General features: G+C 31.4%; 1 protein-coding gene and 1 long non-coding RNA gene across 2 annotated transcripts; both read left to right on the top strand.

Moving 5' to 3' along the window:
- The first annotated feature begins 4,864 nt into the window (after positions 1 to 4,864).
- Positions 4,865 to 7,090, top strand: LOC142224390 (uncharacterized). The gene is made up of 3 exons (XR_012719139.1): positions 4,865 to 4,960; positions 6,857 to 6,952; positions 7,019 to 7,090. It is a non-coding gene; the product is annotated as an uncharacterized LOC142224390 (long non-coding RNA).
- A 74-nt stretch (positions 7,091 to 7,164) lies between these two features.
- Positions 7,165 to 8,042, top strand: LOC142224389 (uncharacterized). The gene is made up of 4 exons (XM_075294170.1): positions 7,165 to 7,221; positions 7,269 to 7,450; positions 7,519 to 7,672; positions 7,740 to 8,042. The coding sequence occupies exons 2-4, from the start codon at positions 7,334 to 7,336 to the stop codon at positions 7,877 to 7,879; spliced, it is 411 nt and encodes a 136-aa protein (XP_075150285.1). The 5' UTR covers positions 7,165 to 7,221; positions 7,269 to 7,333; the 3' UTR covers positions 7,880 to 8,042.
- Positions 8,043 to 9,817: the final 1,775 nt, after the last annotated feature.

The raw sequence follows: 9,817 nt of genomic DNA, 5'->3' as shown, positions 1-9,817 counted from the left end.
ATTTTCTATAGAAATAAAATTTTGCAAACTAAGAATTTTTCATTTGGTAGTTTTTTGGTAAAATTTTCTCCAAATTTTGTTAGATTATTTTTGGGCCGAGTGGCAACAGTGATTGAAGCCCTTGGCAGATAACTATTTTATCCAGGAATGTCTTAAAAAGGAGATTTCTCGCTTAATTTCTACTGCACAATGTCCACACAAATCTCTGGATGACAATTTTGCGCCTGGGCATATTATAGACTAAAACATACAAAATTACCGAGACGGCCTTTGGCCAGGAATGGCCCAAAAACACCATAGAACCACTTTCGTTCTGCGTAAGATGGCTTTGTCGGCCTTTTGGAGGCCATAATTCTTGCAGAAAGTAACGCTTTACGCGTGCGAGGGTTTTAGTTTAGATACTGCAAATCGCTTCATTTTTGTTTTTCTTGAATTGATCGATAATAGAAGTGATTTTCAAAAATGTGAGTATACTACCCCCACTAATTGAACGATTTCCAGTGGTCAGGGCATAATAATTGTGATCTGCCAAAAACTGTGCCTATCAGAAATATTGATTTAAGACTCCATAAAATATATACCGATAGACCCAGAATTACCTCTGGAGCAGAGAATGAAGCCGTTGAGTCGCCAATTTTAGCCGACTAAATTTAGCTGTTAATTAATCAACAATATTGATTTAAATCTAAAAAACTTATTAATAATTGTTGTATTTTCTGCCAAAATTTTGAACTTACCACTCACCATCGATGAGTATAAAATTTCTACAAGTTTGCAAAAATTGAGCTCCGAAAATTTGAATGAAATGTAAATTCATTGTACGATTGGTTGTACAATTAAACTCATTACAATTTGGATTACATCAAATTGATTTTATAATGGAGAATTGTTCGCCGCCGAATAGACAAATTTATATTGACTTAGCCGTCAAGCCGCCGCCGCCGGAGGCAAAAATTTAGTGCTATTCTGAAAAATTCTTTAAAATTAATGAAATCGTCTTTAAATTTTTTGACTTTTTGTATATTGACTACAAAGCAAAAAGGCGTTCAAAAATATGAGATGTTTTTCAAAAAATGGAACACAATTTAGCTCAATTTCCACACGATTTATTTAGTTTCTCGCATTAAATAGTTTTCATTCTTTCAGTGTAGTCTTCACTGAGGATATATTTTTGTTCAAAATTTATATCATTATGCAATTTCATCTCGATGAAAATGTACGTTTTTTTATTAACAATATTCTTAATGTATTTTTTTTTTGTGGAATTTGCAATTTTTAAAAGCTTCCGTTTTCCGGCACATTGCATATGAAAACTTTAAGTCATATATTGCGTAAAGTATCCAAATGCACACACACACCCACACCTACACATGGTGCCAACTCAACTCACAGCAAGTGTGAAGGATTAATTTTCTAAGAAGTCTTTCGTTTTTCAGTTTTTTCTTTTTTGTGTTCATTCTTTAGAAATGTAAGAGAAACCTCGAAATGCAAAAGATTTACGCTTGAGGTGTTTGGTTGCATTAAATTATACAAGCCCATCCCCTCCCCAACTCTCATTCTCATCTGCCTCTCATGCACACATCTACTCACCTACAAACATGCATATCCAAACACCAAGCCATCTGCCCCCTCAACTTATACGGTAATGTTGCTCAACAACCACAGATAGAGCGAGAGAGAGAGAGTGAGAGACAGACATTTGTAAGAGGATAGTAATAGCACACAACAACATATGCCCAAGATGAGCACATTTCTGCTAACTGTTTTACTTTGGATTGTTCCCAAAAGTTATAATTTATTTAAAATTTACACTTATTTCAATGGTAATGCGGTGTTGGTGTAATGGGCCAGCAATAGTAGTGATGTTGCTGATGGTAGTCGTGGTGATGATGATGGTGATGATGGTGTTTAAGACTTTGTTGATGTTGGCTAAGGTTTGAGAATATGAAATGTGCTACATGCATGTGTGAAGGTTGAGTTAAAGTTGATTATCCATCCGTTGCTTCCGCATCTAATAAAATATTTTAGAGGCACAGTGCATCGATGCACGGTAAAGAATTTTGTTTGAAAGATTTCCATATAGTAGCGAGTACTTGTAGGTACATACCAGGGTTGCCATTTTGGTCCGATCGGACCAAAATTGGTCCAAAAAATTATAAATTTTTAAATTTGGTCCGATGGTCGGACCAAATTAAATTTGATTGAGTTTGGTACATTTTCGTAAAATCGACATTTTTTTCCAAATTTTCTATTGAAATAAAATGTTGACAAAATTTCTGTAGAAATAAAATTTTGACAAAATTTTCTACAGAAATAAAATATTGGCTAATTTTTCTATAGAAATAAAATTTTGGCTAAATTTTCTGTAGAACTGAAATTTTGACAAAATTTCCTAACGGAATGAAATTTTGACAAAATTTTCTATAGAAATTAAATTTTGATAAAGTTTTCTAATGAACTAAATCTATATATATAAAATTCAATCTATGTTTGTTTATTTGTTTGTTTATTTGTATGTTCCGAGTTGGCTCCGAAACGGCTGAACCGATTTACTTGAAACTTTCAGAGATCGTAGGGGGCGTACATGTGGTGAAAATAGGGTACCTCATTTGTTGACACCTGGTCGCGGAGGGGGACCTCCCCTTCGTCGGACTTTTTGAAAAGTGGACCAAAGTTGACCGATTTGCTTGAAATTTTCATTGAAGATTGGGGTTGGCATCTAGACAAAGATCCGCTACTTTTTATTTCGATATTTGGTGGCGGAGGGGGGTCTCCCCTTTGTTCGACTTTTTAAGTACAGTGAAAAAACTAAAATTCTCTAAATTATCAGAGAACATGTGGTGAGGTTATGGAATTAATATGGGCTACCCGATGATTTCATATGTTGATGGGGAGGGGGACCTCCCCCTTGCCCTACTTTTTTAAACTTGGAACAAAATTATGTGATTTGCTTAAAATTTTCATTGAATGTTGGGGTTGGCATCTAGACAAAAATCCGCTACATTATTTTTCGATATTTGGTCGGGAAGAGGGACCACCCCTTTGCCCGAATTTTTTTGTTTGAAAGTACAAACAAAACTAAACTCCCCCGACTGAAATTTTACGGAAAAAATGAGTTATGAAATTTATATCAGGTTCTTGATTTTTTAATAAAAATAAAAGGGCATAGGGAGACATCCGCTTCTTTTAAGTACATACAGAGAAACAATTAAACTTTTACCGAGTTCCTTGAAATTTACAGAGGACTGGGGAGAGGTTACGATATTAATAGTTGATACCTGATTTTGTGATATTTGGACGGAAGAGAGGCCGCCCTTTTAGGCTTATAATTTGCTTGACATTTTCTGGGACGTTTACAAAAGATACGCTACATCACTTTTCGATATTTGGTCGGGGAGAAGGTCCTCCTCTAAAACTGCAAAAAAAAAACAAAAATTCTTAAGTTTTCTTGAAATTTACAAAGGCAGTGGGGGAAGGTTATGAACGAAGAGGCAACCTTTCTTGCTCCACACTTGAAGGAAAGTTTCAAGAATTTTCACGGAAGGTTAGGGGTGCTATTCACTACGGTGTTTGTCGATATTGTATCGGGGCAAGTGACGTCCCTTTAAAACAATAGACTAAAATTTAAACATCGCCGATCTACTTGAAATTTACAGGGAACGTGGGGGGAGGTGATTAAATTTATACATGATTTTTTAATTAGTATATGATTTTTCGATATCTGGTTGGGGAAGGGGAAAATTGCAATAAACTTTGTCGATTTACTTCGATAGAATTTATAGGGACCATTGAGTAGATGCGAAATTAATATAGGGTACGTGATAGTCCGATATCAGGTCGGAGTGGAGCGAAGGTAGGGGGAGGGTTCCCTTTTGTCCGTTTTTTTTTTCTTAAATTGAAAGTAGAGGGTTGTCCGTAAATGGGAACTCGGTACATAATTTTATGATTTTTGCACAGGCTTCTGCCAGACTTCTTTTTAGTAAAGAACTTAAATTTACATGAAAGTGGCAGCCAACGTAGGGGGTGCATCATTTTCCAACATTTTAGCAAATGTTAATGTGGTAAAATTGTTTACTATTTTTGCTTTTTCCGATTTATTGGATGGGAAACAGCAATTCTTTGTATGTTATTATAATATCCCAGCAAAAAATTGCACATTCTTTTTGGAGTACCTTCATTAAGAACCACTTGCTTTTTCGATTGCTAAAATTATTTTCTCGCTTCCAAAACCTGTTCTATAGAATTAGTATTATACATGATTACACAGAACATGTTTTCGAATTGCTCCGATCGTCAGAAATTGAAACATTATCTGTTTATAAATTGCAACCTTAATTCTATGGAACTACTAGAACAAGATCTATGGAACTACAAGAAAACAATCAAAAATAAATCAAATGTGTATGCGCCTTAAGCAACGCAATCAATTGCAATATTGATTCCGTTTTCCTCAAAATAGAAGCGAGTACGAAAGTGAACTTTGGGGATGTTTTTCTCAATCATTGAGAGTAACGTACAAATAGAAGAGAGTGAGAGTGTAAAATTCCATAGTATAGAATTGCCATGTCTTTTCTATTTAACGTATGAGGATGATTTTTTTGTTGTGAGATTTGGAAATTTTGTATTTATTGATAAAAATATTGAATAGGTATGTTGAAATCATTGAAATATTATAATAAAAAAATTTTTTGTGTCTCTGGATTATAGTCATAACGGTTCGTTACGACTTTGCGATATCCAATGTTGGTAATTGTAGCAGAAACCCAACTGCAGTTTTAATATTTTACAAATGGTAACTCTAGTTGGAATATGCAAGGGAAGAGTGGCTTCATCCAACAACAAAAGTACTCATAGTTAACGGTACTTGAGAAGTAAGTATGTTTGAACTTTAAACATCAGTAAGAATTTGTCGCGTTAGTGTACAGACATAAAAAATAATTTGGAAAAGTGAAGTAAAAAGGTAAAAATATTTCAAAATGACAAGTAAGTCAACATATTATAGGAATCTAAAAAAAGAAAAAGAAAAATTGAATGATCTATTGTGTATTTCCCAGTGCGCAAAAACTATTCCGCTACAAAATGAATTTGTCGAACAAAATTCGACTATGAGAATTAATGAAATTTGTTCACCTATTCCCCTTCGCCAAAAGCTCAGATCTTGGGTTTTGGAATACAAACCCTCAGTAGCCTCATGTCGGCGATTATTTTCCATTTTAAGGGAAGAGAATCTAGATGTGCCTTTGTCCGTGGAAACTTTAACTGCCCAAACAGAAAAATGTTATATCCGTACTGTCGATCCTGGTGAATATATCCACATTGGCTTAAGAACTCAAATCATGAAAATTGTATGTTCCTGCAATACTGATATATCTGAAATATTTGTGAATATTGGCATCGATGGATTACCATTGTACAAAAGTTCTAACGTGGGGTTGTGGCCAATATTAGGAAAAGTGGTCAATTTAAAAGAATTCGATGTTTTTCTCATTGGAAGCTATATTGGACCTTCAAAACCCTCTCGGGTTGACATCTTTTTACATGATTTTTTAAACGAAGTTAAAGAACTCAAAGAGCATGGCATCGAATTCATTTGGGAGAAAAATTCAGTTTTCCATTCGCGCTTTTATTTGTGACGCACCCGCACGTTCATTTATGCAAGATATTAAAGGGCACACATCTTTTAAGGGTTGTTCAAAATGTCATCAGATTGGTAAACGAATTGGATACACAAATACATACAGCCTAAAAAAAGGCATTCCAAGGTCTGATTACAGCTTTTCCAATAGATTGGACATTGAATTTCACCAAAAATATTCTCAGAGCTTTAAATTAGGTTTGGAGGAAATTGGGATCAAAATGATATCCCAATTTCCTATTGAACCTATGCATATGTTGGACTTAGGAGTTATGAAGAAAATTTTATTATTATTGTTAGACAACCAAACTAATTTAAAATTAGGTAATAGAGAAAAAACTGAGGCCTCTATAATTCTATTGTCAATGTCACCTCACATTCCAAAGGAATTCAGCCGTAAACCAAGAGATTTCAATGAAATTCGAAAGTGGAAAGCGACTGAATTTCGAATGTTTCTCTTATATACCGGAGTTGTCGTCTTCAAATATTTACTTCCACCAGCAAAATATAATCATTTTTTACTACTGCACTGTTCCTACAGAATTCTGTCAAGCCCACAAGCTCTTAAAATAGATCTTCGATTGTTGACAAAATGATTAAGAAGTTTGTCGAAACATTCCCTAGATATTACGGAGAGTCGAGTGTTTCTTATAATGTCCATAATTTGTTACACTTGGTGGAATGCGTAGAACAATTCGGATCACTAACCGAAATATCAGCTTATCCTTTCGAAAATTTTATGAAAACTTTGAAACAAAAGATAAAAAAGCCCAAACACATAGGAAAACAAATATTTAATAATTTTAAAAATGCACCAGTTCGTGTAACAAAAAACATTGTTGGTCCAAAGAAAACCCGCGAAGGGTATGTAGCCTCATTTAGAACTGATACGTCATACTACGCTAAAACAGCTCCCAATAATGTCTGTTTCATCAGTGATAAATGCTATTTAATTGAAGAAATTTTTGAAAATGGTGAATTTATGGGAAAACAGTTTATGCGCACAGAAAACTTTTTTAAGTATCCAATGAAATCAATAGATTTGTTAATTTTTTTAGTTAATCCAAATGAATTAGGACCTGCAGAAAAACTATCTTTTGATACGGTAAACTACAAATTTTTGGCACTTCCATACAAAGATAAAATGGTCCTCATTCCTTTGATACATTCTTTCACATAACTTTATTAGTTTTTTTTTTAACAAAACTCGTCCCATTTTAGCAAAGCCAAAATCTAAAGGACAATTAAAATGGGACTCTCATTCGGAAATTTCGAGTAAACTAGATGAAATAAAAAACTCTTTAAATGAATTACAAAGTGAGTTCTTACTTATATAACATATGTCAAAGATTTTCTTATATACTATTTTATTTCACCTTACAGAATCTCAATCACAATCAAGCGAAATACTTTTGAAACTAGAATCTATAAACTCAACTTTATTAAAAATTAAAAGTAAGTATATCGTACTTAATTTTTGGGACTCATTTTTACAAAAAGAAATCAAAATTTTCTTTTAATAGATTTTCAAACTCAACAATCCGAGTTCAATTCTAAAGTTTTATCAACGATCGCTAATTTGAAAGGTACATTCTAGAATCCAGTATACCAGTTTTTAAGGATTTTTTTACAGATACTATATCAACCCAGAATAACGCTCTAACAAATGTTCTTTCCGAGCACATCGTTGGTTTAAGAATGTCTTTCAAGGCGCATTTTGAAGCTCCAAGATTCGCAGAATTTTTCCCAATTAAGTCGGATAATGAATTAAAAAGCATCGACGAAATGATAAACGATGATAATAAGAGCGAATTTGTAAGTACCAGCATATATATATTATTCAAAACAGTTACTATATATATCAATATTATGTATCTTTTCAGGTATCAACCCTAAGAAGAGTAATAGGAGCCAAAGGGTTACAAAGAGGAATCACAAATGTTTTTTCCAATGATATTATTCTTAATTACAACGCCCGTGGAATTCAAGGAAAAAAGAGGCTTTTAGATTTCAAAAAACTTATTGATGTTCTCTTTTGTAAGTAAGCTTTAAACGACGGCGAATTAAAGACTAATAGTCTATGTTTGTTCTATTTTTGTTCCAGTGGCAAGCACTGCAGATGGATGCACTGAGTATGAATTTATTGTTGCTCTGCGCAATGCCTTAAAAGCCGCCAAAAATAAACATTTCAAAACCAACTGCCTCAAGAACAAAGTACAAAAGGAAAACCTGCCCGATGAATAAAACAAGAAGGCCGCTTTATAAATATATGTAAAATATGAATTTATTTTTATTTTTTTTTTATAAGTGAACTTAATTAATTTTTAGTTTTCGTAACAATAATTTTATAAATCGTTCTAACAATATAAATTTAAATAAACACTCTACTTCATTCTTGTGGTAAAAATTGGAATTACTTTTTTTAGAAAAGGATGGAACTAATTGAATATATAAAAAAAGGAATAAATTCTTTTTCCAACCTCAATAACTAATTCCAGGAACTGACATTAGAATGCATTCTTTACTTCAATATTGGAACAACTTGAAATATGGGTATGGTAAAACTAGTTCCGGCAGTGTCATACCCTTATAAAAAGAATAGGTTCTGCAAGTTAGTTGGGAATTAGTTCGAAGCAAACTGCTTAATTCCGCACTCGATTGCCATTTTGACAATTTTTTTACTGGGATAGTGCTTAATTTTCAGATATGTTAAGGAGAAGGATACCTTTCGTTGACAAACCACACTTAAAATTCACAAGAAATATCGAAGATTGTCCAACTACTTGACTACAAAACATTATATAAAAAATTTGGAGGAAAGGGTACACTCTCTCCTTAAGACGAACCGTTTTACATATGCATTCCCGCCGTTTTTGTACCTATAAACGAAAAATCAAGCCCGATTTGTTTAAAAGAATTCAATTCTTTTCGAATTTGTTTTCAGCACGAAGGATATAGTTGACTATTTTCTATAGAAATAAAATGGTGACAACATTTTCTACAGAAATGAAGTTTTGAAAAAATTTTCTATAGCAAAAAAAATTTGGACAAAATTTTCGATAGAAATAAAATTCTAATAAAATTTTCTAACGAACTAAAATTTTAATAAAATTGGCTAAAGAATTAAAATTTTAATAAATCTTTGTACAGAAATAAAATTTTGTCAAAATTTACTATACAAATAAAATTTTGACAAAATGTTCTATAGAAATAAAGTTTTGCCAAATTTTCAATAGAAATAAAGATTTGCCAAATTTTCTATAGAAATAAATTTTTGACGACATTTTCTATAGAAATAAAATTTTGACAAAATTTTCTATAGAAATAAAACTTTCACCAAATTTTCTATAGAATTAAGATTTTGACAAAATTTTCTACAGATATAAAAGTTCAACTAAATTTTCCATTGAAATAAAATTTTGACAAAATTTTCTGTAGAAATAAAATTTTGACAAAATTTTCTATAGAAATAAAATTTTGCCAAATTTTCTATACAAATCAATTTTTTACGAAATTTTCTATAGAAATAAAATTTTGACAAAATTTTCTATAGAAATAAAATTTTGACAAAATTTTCTATAGGAATAAAACTTTACAAAATTTTCTATAGAAATAAGAATTTGACCGAATTTTCTATAGAGATAAAATTTTGACGACATTTTTTAGAGAAATAAAATGTTGTCAACAATTTCCACAGAAATAAAATTTTGAAAAAATTTTCTACAACAAAAAAAAATTTTGACAAAATTTTTCACAGAAATAAAATTTTAATAAAATTTTCTAATGAAGTAAAATTTTAATAAAATGTTCTAATGAACTAAAATTTTAATAAAACTTCGTACAAAAATAAAATTTTGCAAAATTTACAATAGAAATAAAATGTTGACAACATTTTCTATAGAAATTAATTTTTGACGACATTTTCTATAGAAATAAAATTTTGCAAAAATTTTCTATAGAAATAAAATTTTTACAATAGTTTCTGTAGAAATAAAATTTTGTCAAAATTTTCTATAAAAATAAAATTTTGACAAAATTTTCTATAGAAATAAAATTTTGACAAAATTTTCTATAGAAATAGAATTTTGACAAATTTACTATAGAAATAAATTTTTGACGACATTTCCTATAGAAATAAAATTTTAACTAAATTTTCTATAGAAATAAAATTTTGACAAAGTT

Source organism: Haematobia irritans, chromosome 2 (assembly GCF_050003625.1).
Source record: "Haematobia irritans isolate KBUSLIRL chromosome 2, ASM5000362v1, whole genome shotgun sequence".
NCBI classification, from domain to species: Eukaryota; Metazoa; Arthropoda; class Insecta; order Diptera; family Muscidae; genus Haematobia; species Haematobia irritans.
This window is presented reverse-complemented; position numbering and strand designations above follow the sequence as displayed.

Coding starts and splice junctions, on each gene's coding strand:
- LOC142224389 (XM_075294170.1), top strand. CDS start 7,334: ATGTCTTTCAAGGCGCATTTTGAAGCTCCAAGATTCGCAGAATTTTTC. Junction 7,451..7,518: donor ATGATAATAAGAGCGAATTT/GTAAGTACCAGC, acceptor GTATCTTTTCAG/GTATCAACCCTAAGAAGAGT. Junction 7,673..7,739: donor ACTTATTGATGTTCTCTTTT/GTAAGTAAGCTT, acceptor TTTTTGTTCCAG/TGGCAAGCACTGCAGATGGA.